Source organism: Equus przewalskii, chromosome 13 (assembly GCF_037783145.1).
Source record: "Equus przewalskii isolate Varuska chromosome 13, EquPr2, whole genome shotgun sequence".
Lineage (NCBI taxonomy): Eukaryota > Metazoa > Chordata > Mammalia > Perissodactyla > Equidae > Equus > Equus przewalskii.
In genome coordinates, this window is record NC_091843.1 from 23,371,066 (window position 1) to 23,383,906 (window position 12,841).

General features: G+C 45.3%; 1 protein-coding gene across 3 annotated transcripts in view; it reads right to left on the reverse strand.

Moving 5' to 3' along the window:
• Positions 1 to 12,841, reverse strand: part of GALNT10 (polypeptide N-acetylgalactosaminyltransferase 10) — a 215,582-nt gene that overhangs the window by 84,962 nt on the left and 117,779 nt on the right. For all 3 annotated transcript variants that reach the window (XM_070569154.1, XM_070569156.1, XM_070569155.1), the window contains exon 4: positions 4,944 to 5,110. In XM_070569154.1, the coding sequence (XP_070425255.1) occupies positions 4,944 to 5,110 (167 nt within the window). The remainder of the gene's footprint in view (positions 1 to 4,943; positions 5,111 to 12,841) is intronic.

Genomic DNA, 12,841 nt, shown 5'->3' on the forward strand with positions numbered 1-12,841 from the left:
CCCTCCTCTTTTTGCTGAGGAAGACTGGGCCTGAGCTAACATCCATGCCCATCTTCCTGTACTTTATATGTGGGATGCCTACCATAGCATGGCTTTCCAAGTGGTGCTATGTCTGCACCTGGGATCTGAGCCGGCGAACCCCGGGCCGCCGAGAAGCGGAACGTGCGCACTTAACCGCCACACCACTCGGCCGGCCCTGCTGTGTACATTTTTATTTGCTTGTTTGCTGATAGGGAGTTGAGTTGGGGAAAATGCTGTCAGTGAGATCATACCATAGCCTTTTATTTCTGTACCCCATCATTCCAGGCAGCCCAGAGCTCATCCAAAGACAACAGCCTTTCCCATTACGACACATCTTATTTTTTTTGGAAAACCAACACTGCTGGAAAGTGGGGAGGTGAAGGAGAAGAGGAATAGAAAAACAAATGAACAGGGCTCTCTTGTTCTCCTGATAAAAATCTCCTGTCCGGGCAGTGCACTGTGCCACCCGACAGCCTCACCGGTCTCTCCCACTGGTGCAAAACTACCTCCAGGTCTCCCTAATCCTCAAGCAGAGCTCGCACACTGGAAGAGCTCCTGGAGACCCTGGAAAATTCCACAGGGCTCTATTTATGAGCAGGGCTGGGATTACTCCGGCGTCAGCTTCTGCTCCACGCTGGTCCCCAGTGCTGCCTGCACAGAGCTCTGGATCTTATTTCAAGAATTCAACTGCACCAATTTTGTCTCCTACCCAAGGTCTCGACCCATAGCTGAATTACAATTAGTTGCCCCAAGGAACCTGGAAGAGACTCATTTCAGAGGAAAATGCCTTCTGCTAGGCAGCACCAATCTAGCCTATAGTTAGCATCTCTGAATTTCAACTCTGAGAACTGCCTCTGCTCACGGGGCCCAGAGAAATCTTGTCTTTTACAATGGCCCATATTTGCCACACTTCAGACAGGCCTCTCCATAATTCTGAAATTGTTTCTCCCAAACCTCATTTTTAAAACAATCACTGCTGAGGAAGTCTGCTACCAAAGCTGCCTTGAGAATTTCTTCTTGAAACAAGAATAATGATCGCTTTTCTGAAAAATGCAGGTTGCAAAACCTGACAGCAAAAGTGCAGGACTGAGGGGCGTGAGACGAGAGTTCTCCTCTGGGATCCAGGCCTGATTTGTTGAGAAAAAGGGGCAACAACCAGGGGTCTCCGTTCTCATTCTCATCTGTGAAATGGGATGGAATTCCTTCTCTTCTCTGTCTTATTAGGGTTTGGGAATGGCACCACATTGGATTAATATGTTTGCTCTCTGGAGAAACAGATACACTTGTAGAATGTCACTCTCATGAAATTTACCTTTCTTTCTCGAGACTGTTAGATTCTTTTTTATGGGGCAGGGGAGTCATGTTATTTTTATCACAGAGTACAACGTTGAGGAAATTGGGATATTAGAGGTGCAAACCCTTATAGCCCAGGGCTGGCTGTGTTTGAAAATGAGCTCTTTTTAGCAAGAAGTTTTGCTCTTTAATACAATGGAAAAGTAATTTATTGAGAAGTGTCTTTGGAGATAACAAGGAGTAACGCACCCCTGCAGATGTTTCACCTGAGGCGAGGAGGGACGTGGTGGTACTGGGAGCCCGGAGATGGCATTCGTGTCCCTCCTCTGCCGCCACCTGGCTGTGTGTGCTCCTAGTTCAGCCTGGTCACTGCTCTAGGCCTCTGGTTTCCCATCTGTAAAATGAGCAGGCTGAGTTATATCTGTGGTTTTCACACGTTTTTAAGCAGTGGAGCTTCTCTTAGTGAACAGTTTTTCAGAAACCAAATATAGGCCATCCCAGGAGAGGCACCTGAACCCCACTTGCGCCTGTGAGGCTGTCCATACGCCTCACAGTGCTTCCCGAGGCATCCCCGGGCCCTCTCCTGCTCTGGGGTGGAAGGCAAAAGCCAGTAGCCTAGATGACCTTGGAATTCTTTTCTAACCAAACAGAGAAATGCTGTTTCTAATCCAGTTGATGCTTGGTTTATGCCACCTCTGGAGGACTAACTCCCTGTGATGCTCAGAGAGGGATCCTGCCAAGTGTTGTGGGTCTGTTCCCCGGACAGCTGAAGCTTCAGAAAACAAGTGACAGGGACCTGAGCCTGGAACACTAAGACGCAGGCCAGCGTCAGTCACCAAAGGAACTGCTGTGTCTTCCACAGCCACACCTCCCTCGCTGGCTGAAGAAGACCCTGTCGCTAGTTGTGGTCCGTGTGTGTGGATGTAGCTGCCACATGTTTCCTCTCTCCCTCCTCATTCATTCATTCAGTAATTCAGAAACATTTATTAATCACCTGCTTTGAGACCACAAGTGGTCTCGGGAGGAAGACTGGCAATGAACAGGTCAACAAATAGCTGTACAGTCACACACGGGGAGCAGTGAATAGTGGTAGGGGTGGGGGTCCTGACTGAAGATGGTGTGAGGCGAGCCGCTGTGGGAAGAGCTGGAAGAGGAGGTCCAGGCGGGAAGGGGCTCAGTGTGCTCCAGGACAGAGGGCCCTGCTGTGGCTGGTACTCAGAGAGAGTGGAGAGTGAGAGCAGCCCAACCTGCCGGGGCCTCCAGCACGCCCCACCGTGGCGGCGAGCCGGCTCGGGCAGGAGCCTGCATCTGAGGGAAGGCGTGGTGTTCGCCCGAGGAGCAGAGGCTGTTCACGCCGCAGCGCAGGAAACGGAAGGCAGTTAATCCCTTGAGCAACATGCTCATTTATTTTCCTTTTCACTGCCCGGCTGAGGGCCCTTGGCCTGTGGGTGGCGGGCCCAAACTGGGAGAAGGCTGAGGTTGGAAGAGGAGACGGGGAAAGGAAAGCAGAAGCAAGGGAGAAAAAGGCAGCAGCAGAGCCCGGGTCCTGGCTGAGTGTCCCACTCACGGGCTGCGTGACTCCGGGCGAGTCACTTAACGCCAGCTCCTCCTCAGAGACCCAGGCTTCCCTCAGAGCTTGCTGTCAAGAACAAACGAGATAACATATGGGCCTGGCACACTGAAATGGTCCCCTACATGGTGAATGGACGGGGAGACAATTCAGGTGAAAGGTGAGACAACGGCACATTTGTTTAGGGTTTCACAATTCGCAAAGCCCTTTCACCCACAGAAAGGTGGAGACTGCACCTGCACCTCGATGTCTGTACCTTCATCCCTGACTCCCTCTCCTACAAACCAGTCATAAATAATGTCAATAATAATAACACCAAGTTTAAATGTTTATTTCAAATGTTCACTATGTGCCAGGCACTGTCCTAGCACTTTACATGTCTCAACTCGTTTAATAGCCACAGCCACCTAAGAGGTAGGTACTGTTGCGATCCCATTTTACAGATGAGGACACTGAAGCACAGGGAGATTAAGTGACTGGGTCAAGGTCACACAGCTAGCGACAGGCCAGAATCAAAGATGTAACTATTGTTAGGCTCTCTGCTAAAGAACAGGGCTACAGAGACAAGGAGGCACACCCTGCCCTCACTGGGCTCACAGATCTCGCTTCAGGGACACAAATAAATCTCACACAAGGTACTAGATGCTACTGTAACTGTGGTGGAAGTGCTAACAGCAGAAATGAGCTCTGATTACTCCTTCATCAAACACGCATTAAGCACCTACTGCATGCCTAAGGAGCTGGGGATGTACGGTGAACAAGACCCACGTGGAGGTCCCTGCTCTCGGAAGGTAGAGTCTAGAAGACGAGACATGCAACAAGCCAATGTCTACACACCCTACGTGTACACAGCCTACTGCTGTGTGTCTTAATTCTGCCTGTGATAAGAGCTATAATGAAGCAAAGGGTCCCACAAGAATGAGTGAATGTCAAGACTTAGGGAAGACTTTCAGAGGTGCTAAGAAGTGAGCGCACACCGCCCCCCCCCACCCCCCCCGCCCTCCCACTGAGGCCTCTGTACTAAAGGCATACAACCAAGAGTGTGGTGTTAAAATGGGTGAGAGGCAGGGCAGCTCTGATTATGCTGGGGTACACTGAGACCCCCTCTCTTCACTCCTTCTTGGTGCCTCTCCAAGAAGGTAAGCAGAGGAAAGGGCTTTGCTTGATTTTGCTGCAACTGGTGAAAGCTTTGAAGTAGAGAATAAGCTTGAGACCACTGGCTGGAGGGCAGTGTGGTCTGGTGGTTAAGATCACATGCTTGGGGCCAGACACACAGGGTTCAGTCACCACGTCACCAGCTAAGAGCCATGGGACCAAGGCTAAGTCACTGAACCCTTCTGAGCCCAGTTTTCTCATCTGTAATGTGGTGTGGCGGATACTGTAGGTGGGCTCACTCCACACCTCCTCTAATCCACTTCTCCCTTTCCCACCTCCACTGCAGAGGCCAAAGTCAAAACATTTACATTCCTAGCTGCCCCCACAGGCAGGGATGCTGGATGTCAGAGTTCTGGCCAAATATCTTCCCTCAAGAAGACTTTCCTGAAGAAGAAGGCAAAGTCTTGAAAGGAGGAGGCTTTGTTCTCTGTCTTTCCTCCTTCCTCTTGACTGAAAGGTAGACTTTCTAGAGGGACAGCAGCCCTTCTGCCACCAGGAGGATGAGGAAGCAGGAAGAGAGAAGCCTGGTTCTTTGATGACAGCCTCAAGCAGCTGTACCAATCTGGACCTTATTATGAAATAAATGAATGAATGAATGAATGAATGAACGAACCCCTTACTTGTTTGAGCTATTGTTTATCAAGTTTTCTATTATTTGCAGTTTAATGCATTTCTACATTGATACAAGTGAATGGAAAACAGAACCCACTTCATGGGTTGTTGTGAGAACTAAATGAGATAATGTGTGTAGCATGACCTATAGGTTCATGGCCCGGCACATAGCAAGCATCAGTAAACGGTGGCCCATACGTTGGTGCTGCTGAAGGAAAGAAAACCTGCCACCTCTTTGCCAAGTCACTGGATGGAGGAAGGGGGACAGGAAGCTGGGTGGAGCAGGCCCTACCTCGATCACTGAAGTCATCGACCAGCACAATCTCGGCGATCAGCTCCGGGGGCGAGCGGTTCAGCACGCTGTGGACAGTCCGGAGGAGGGAGGACCAGCCCTCATTGTGGAAGGGGATGATGATGCTGGTGTTGGGGAGCGTCTCCAGGTAGCGTTTGCTGTTGCAGCTAGAGGGAGACACAGGGGACAGAGAAAGGTCAGGGTCAGCTTTCACCTTGCCAAGAGAACTCACGAGCATGATTTGGCTAACTGCAAATCCTACTTCCTCTCCAGCCTTTAGGGAATGAGTGGAAGCAAGCACACTGCAGTCACTTCAGAACTTTCTTCTCCTTGGCATCCTGAAGTCCTGCCTCCAATCGCTGCACACACAGTGCACAGGGTAGGTATGCAAGACCCTCCTCCCACCCCCAGCTTCGTACGGGTTTGGTGATTGACAGGCGCTAACTTGTTAAGCCTCAATCGTGACAGGAACATGGCTGCCCACCCTCATGATTCCATGTGGAGGACAGCCCTTCAGTAACACCCTGGCCTCTTGTCCCACACCTTGCACATTACTCTCCAGTGGAGAAGAAACCACGTATCCAGGAGTTTGGAAGAATAAACTGGGCTTCACAGGCTCCGCACCTCCTCTCTCCCTCCCTGGGCTCTGCCAGCAGAGGGCTCACTTCCTTCTCTGCTCTTCACCAGCTCCACGCTCAGGCTGGGGGTGGAAGGCCCTGTCCCTGTGGACCTTTAATACCATTATAACACCCAAAAGAATTAACACACTTCCTTAATATCATCAAATATCTAGTTGGTGTTCAAATTTCCCTGATCTTCTTATGTCTTTTTATAGTTGGTTTGTTTAAATCAAGGCCAAGACAAGGTCTACACCCTGCCTTTAGCTGACGTGTCCCCTAAGTGTCTTTGTTGAAGAAACTGGGCAACTCATTGGTCCTACAGGATTTCCCAGTCTGCATTTTGCTGCTTGCAACTCTGTGGTTTCTCTGAACATGTTCCTCTGTCCGGCCCCCTTTGGTTCCTGTAAACTGGTAGTTATATCTAGAGGCTTGACTTAATTGCATGAGCTATTCTGGCAATCTCTTCATAGGGGTGGTGAGGAAACCATATCCAGTTGTCCTTCCTTTAGTGATGTTGGTGACCACTGGTGATCAGTGTTTAAATCTTTATTTTATCACGGGTTTGCAAATGGTGATATTTGAATTCTATCATTCTTCGTTTACTAGCTGGAACACTTCTATGGAGAAAAACTTTACCACATCAACTATTTGGTTGTCCAGAAGTACAGGAAAGACAGGATAAGTTCTTGATTCTTTATTGACCAGTTTTCGGAAGGACTTGGTTCCCTAGCATCCTCTAAAGGTGGACGCTTATTTGTTATCCTTATGAATTCATAAATTTTAACGTAATTAGCATGTTTCAATTCAATGCAGTTATTACTCTTATTGGTTCCTGTATAAGCCCATCTTGAGCCAAAGGCAGTCTTCTCAAGTTGGCTCCCAGTCCTGTGGACATGACCACAGAGGACTGATAGTTTCCCTGCTTTTCGATAAAAGTTATCAAAAGATTCTCCAGGCTTAACTCATCCATTTCCTGCCCTACCCTGGAATCAGCCATTCTGCCAAGGAACCCTGGCTCCTTAACCTCATCAATAGCACCATTTAAATACTGCAACGTGGGCACTAAGGGCATTTATTACTACTGGGTTGGTTATGGTTTCCATGCTTTTACAGTGGTCAGAGCTAGAAATATATTTTAATAGATACATCATGAGTTTATGCTGAAATCTTATATTTAATATATAGGATTACAGTATTTTATTGAACTTTATTTTATACTGTATCTCCTCTTTTATTGAAATATAATTCACATATCATAAAATTCAACATAAAACTCATCCTTTTACAGTGATAATTTGGTAGCTTTTAATATTTCACAATGTTGTACAACTATCGCCACTATCTAATTCCAGAACAGTTTCATCACTCCCAAAAGAAATTTCATATTCACTAGCAGTCACTACTCATTATCCCTTCTCCCTTGTCTCTGGCAACCACTAATTTGCTTTCTGTTTTCATGGATTTTCCTATTCTGGACATTTTATACAAATGGAATCATACAGTATGTGGCCTTTTGTGTATCATTTCTATCACTTTGCATAATGTTTTCAAGGTTCATCCATGTTATAGCATGCAACAGTACTTCATTCTTTTTCATGGCTGAATAATATTCCACTGTGTGGATATACAATGGTGACCCCTTATCTGCAGTTTCACTTCCCACGGTTTTAGGCACCCACGGCCAACCATGGTCTGAAAATACAGTAAATCAGATATTTTGAGAGAGAGACTACTACATTCACATAACTTATGGTATATTGTTAGAACTCTCCTACTTTAATATTAGTTATTATTGTTAATCTCTTACTCTGCCTAATGTATAAATTAAACTTTATCACAGTTATATATGTATAGGAAAAAACGTAGAATATATAGTCATCCCTCAATATCCATTGGAAATTAGTTCCATGACCCCTGGCCAATACCAAAATCTGTGGGTGCTCATGTCACTTATATAAAATGGTGCAGTATTTGCAGATAACCTATACACATCCTCCTATATACTTAAAATTGTCTTTAGGTTACTTATAATATCTAAAACAATGTAAATGCTATATAAATAGCTCTTATACTGTATTGTTTAGGGAATAATGACAAGAAAAAAAGTCTACATGTTCAGTACACGTGCAACTATCGTAGGCCTTCTGATCCACGGTTGGTTGAATCTGTGGATGCAGAACCAGTGGATATGGAGGGCCAACTGTAAAGGGTTAGTACCATCTGCGGTTTCAAGCAAACACTGGGAGTCTTGGAAGGTATCCCCCATGGATAAGGGGGGACTACTGTACCATGTTTTATTTATGCATTCATCAATTGATGAACATTTGGGTTGTTTCTACCTTTTGGCTATCATAAATAATGCTGCTAGGAACATTCACATACAACTTTTTGTGTGGACATATGTTTTCAATTCTCTTGGGTATATACCAAGGAGTATAATTGCTGGGTCATAAGCCAACTCCATTTTTAACTCTTTAAGAAACTGCCAAACTGTTTTCCAAAGTGGCAGCATCATTTTACATCCCCAGCAGGAATGTATGAGGGTGCTAATTTCTCCACATGCTCAGACCCACTTGTTACTGTCTATCTTTCTAATTACAGCCATCCTAGTGGTTATGAAGTGGTTTCTCATGGTTTGATTTGCATTTTCCTAATAACTAACGATATTGAGTATATCTTCATGTGCTCATTGACCATTTGTATATCCTCTCTGGAGAAATGTTTAGTAAACATGTGTTTCAGTTTTAGATTGTTCCTTAATAGCATATTGAAATATAATTGATTTTTGTATATTTAGCTTCTATCCTGCAACCTTGCTGAACTAATTTATTAGTTTTAATAATTTTTTTGTGTAGATTCCTTAGGATTTTCTATATACAAGACAATGTCACCTGCAAACAGAGATAGTGTACTTCTTTCTTTTCAATCTAGATGGCATTTATTTCTTTTTCTTCCCAATTGCCTTGGATAGAAACTCCAATACAATGTTGAATAGAAGTGGCAAGAGCAGACAGCCTTGTTTTGCTCCTGATCCTAAAAGCAAAAGATTTCAGTCTTTCACCATTAAATATAATGTTAGTGTGTGTTTTCCACAGATGCCCTTTATCAGGTTGAAGAAGTTCCTCTATTCCTAGTTTGCTGAATGTTTTTGTCATGAAAAACTGTTGGATTTTGTCAAGTGCTTTTTCTGCGCCTACTGAGATCAGCATATGGGTTTTGTTCTTTATTCTATTAATATAATGTAATATGTTGATTGATTTTCATATGTTGAACCAACCTTGCATTCCTGGGATAAATGTTGCTTGGTCATGGTGTATAATCCTTCTCACACGTTGCTGATTTTGGTTTGCTAGTGTTTTGTTGAGGATTTTTGGATCTATATTCATAAGTGATATTGGTCTATAGTTTTCTTGGTTTTAGATATTTTCTCTCTTTTGCTAAAAACCTAGGTTCTTAACATTAACACAGTTATTTATTTGCTTTTTCCTATAACATATAGTAGTTTCAGAAAAAAATACCAATGTGATTGCTAACAATATGATGACAGGAAATTTAAGATTCCTTTGTCCTTCATTTCTTTTTTCTGCAGGGTATATTTCATTAGGGATACTGGGGATTTTCCCAGGGCCCAGAAGAGGGAATCTGAGGACCAGGCAGGCTCAGAGAGAATAACAAAACTGTCTACCTTGTGTCTCCAGATAGAAGCCAGGTGTGTCAGGCAGAGTAGCGGTCCCTGAAGATGTCCAAGCCTTAACTCCCAGAAGTTGGGAACATGTTACCTTACATGGCAAAAGGGACTTTGCAGATGTGATTAAAGTTAAGGACCTTGAGATGGGTTTGAGGAAACTGGATTATTCAGGTGGATCCAATGTAGTCACAGGGGTCCCTAGGAGCAGAGAACTTCAGGCTGGGTCAGAGAGATGAAGAGTAGGGAGTAAAGATTTGAAGTATGTGAGGAACTCAACCCACCATTGCTGGCTTTAAAGGTGGAAGAAGAGGGTCATGAGCCAAGGAAGGTGGACAGCCTTTAGAATGATCCTCAGCTGATAGCCAGCAAGGAAACGAGAGTCTCACTCCTTGTAACTAAATTCTGCCAACAACCCAGCTAAGCAAGATTCCCCTAATGCTCCCAGAAAGGAATGCAGCCCAGCCAACATCTTGATTTTAGCCTGATGAGACCCACGTCAGACTTCTGACTTATAGAACTCTAAGAATAAGTTTGTGTTGTTTAAGCAGCTATGTTTATGATAATTTGTTATGGCAGCTAAAGAAAACTCAAATACAAGGAATCATCCTTAATACCCTTTACCCAGTATGTAAAGATTATTTGCAAACATTTAAAAACTAGAAGACTTCACATAAAAACCCTCATGAGTCTCACACAGCAGCAATGGGCTGGAGTGGACAGTGGATGCCCCTCCCTATGGGGCAGGTGCTCTCCGGGTTACCTCAGCTCTCACCACCCACCACGGTCTTATACCAGGGCTGCTTCACTCCCTTACATTCTCTCTCAGGTCCCTGGAGACATCTGAAGCTGAGAGCCTGGAAGTAAAAAGGCATCATAGGAAGCAGCTCCAAACAACTGCTAAGTTTTTTGGGAAAAATTTGTGACATCTGGGGCAATGAACATAACAACAAAACCCCTCCTTTTGTACACCACTGCAATCCACTGTTCAACTGTCAAAATGCACCCGGGTCTCTTTGCAACTTATTTTGAAACGTATCACAAAGTAAAATGGGTTGCTGAATGGCGAGAGTGATGGACAGACCCGGGATAAAGTCAGTAGAGGACTGTTACTTGCGGAATCTAAATAACAGGGACAAGAGCGTTCAGTGTGCAATTCTCTCAATTTTTCTGCATGTTTGATAATTTTCAGAAAGAACTGTTGGGGGGAAAATGGGCAGGGTCCACGGCTTCCTAAGTTTTAAATTCTGCCTCTGCTAGAGGCACCAAGGGGGAGTTGGTGGGGGGAACTGGGCAGGAAAAAACCCTCGGCTGCTGGTGGTGAGCTTAGTTTCAGCTGTGTGGACAGGACCGCCCTAATTCTGGCAGGCCAGTTCTGATGGAGAAGTCAGTCTCTCTCTTTCCCCTCAGGACCTCTGGATTTCTTTCATGTCCCTTCTTGCCCTTCCATCTTGCTGGACTGTTTTTATCCAGACCCCACGCAGCCCTCCCCCGCCCCTTCCCCATCTCTCTAATCCTTTTGATCATTTCAGCCAGCCTTCTCTGGGAGCCTTCTCCAACTTGATTATGTCTGCCTTCACAAATAAACGAAAGCACCTCTTCTTAAAAGTCCCTTTTCCTTAACTTGGCTGAGTCCTCTGTGGCCAAGAAACACAGGCAATATCTAGTTTTCTACAAAAGTTTCTGCCTTCTATCCAATTTCACAGGAGGCTCTCTTGATTGAAGTGGGTTGGAGTGGGGGTTAGCTGTAATAAATTGCCGGGAGTCCATGGGGTGAAATACAATGGAGTTATTACCCAGCAGAGAGCCCTGGCTCTCTCGAACCCCAGAGCTGGGCCCCACAGCCTGCCAGCAGATACACAAACACCATAGTATATTAAGGGAAGTAGACAACGCCACAATAGACTGAATTCACTTCTAATTTAATTCAGTCATGGAATTAAAGATTATTCATAACTCAAACAAAAGGCTCAGCTTGGATCATAGCCTTGAACATGTGCCTTTTTTCTTCCTTTGGTCTACTCTCTTTTTCTCCCTCCTCTATCTGTCCACTCATTTATTTACCAAATAAACACAAAATGGCACTTCGATTTTTGCCATGGGCATGAGTCATTAGTTTGGTCCCAGCTTAGTAGAGCCTCTTTGTTTAAATAAAAAATTGTGTTACATGCTGAAATGAATCTCTCCAGTATCCAGCGGGGAACCTGGTTTCTAGAGACCTGCTCACAGGCCACCTTCCTGTGGGGAGCTCATGCAAAAAGCCCCGTTTCTCCTCCTCTCATTAGGCCTCACACTGCAGAAGACAGAGGAGGCCTAGGGATCACAGACGGAAGGCCCGCCATCCACCCCAGTGATACCCCCGGCTCGGCAGTCGTCTTTAAGATCTGTCCGCATGTTGTGTCCTGAGATCTCAACACTGGATGCTGGAGTATGCCTCGTTCCTTTGTGTATGATGAACACAAAGCATCTCTGTGCCCGACGGCTTCAGAAAGTAGCCCCAGAGAATGTGGCCTCCAGGAAGGGGAAACTAAGGCACTGCTCCCAATGAAAGAGGCAGGGTTTGGCTATGACCAGACAATAACAACCTCTGCTTTCCCACGGTTCATGGTGCTCGGTTTATAGAGCACTTTTCCTTCTCTCTCCTCTAATCTGTACCACACCCCTGGGAGGGAGATGCACCAGGGAGTGCCAACCCCATTTTCCAGATAAGGAAAACAGAGCCCAGAGGGGTAAGTGACTCGGATCTAGGATTCAAATCTAGGTAGTATTTATTTAAAATAACATTTATAATGCTTTTCTTGATGACAAAAGTGATAATTGCTCAGTGTAAAAGTCTGGAAAAGACAGAAAAGATAAAGGACAACTGATAATGACAGCAACATCCTGCCTGACACTGACACCTGGGGCTGACCTCTGTTAAACATTTAGGGCACGTCTTCCTCTGTGCTCTTCCCGAACATGCATGGTGTACTGCACACTGACTTGATGGCGTCCAGGTTTTTGTGGGCTCCCTGATGCAGTGTGGCCTCCTGAGACACTTGGAGGAGCCCCTCTGGGGGCAGAATAGGGCAGAATGATGCCCCCAAAGAGGGTCAAACAAGTGGCACCATGAAACGTCCAGCACATGACATCAATCTTGATGCCCTCTTGGATCAATACTTCTGGCCCCAGATGGTCCCATAAAAGAGGCATCTGTGGAGTTTACAACCTTACAGCTAAGACCTGAGTGAAAAACCTTCTATCCCTTGCACAAGCACTTCCATTGTCATCTAGTTCACACTCTAATGCCGTCCCATCCGACAGGGCAAAGTTTAGTTAGACGCGCACAGTGTGAGGATGAAGAGGCCCAGTCGGGGGTGCTCCTGGACACACTTTGAAATAGTGGAAAGAGCAGAAACAAAGTGAATGTCCATCAATAGAGGAAGATTAAATAAATGATGAAAAATTCAAATGATGGAATACTGATAAGCAGTTAAAAAATAAGGTAGAAGATGACATTGATAATAGAAAACATCTGTGAAGGATTTCCATTATGCTAGGCAATGTTCTAAGCACTTTATATGCCGTAAGCGATTTAATTGTCACAATATTCA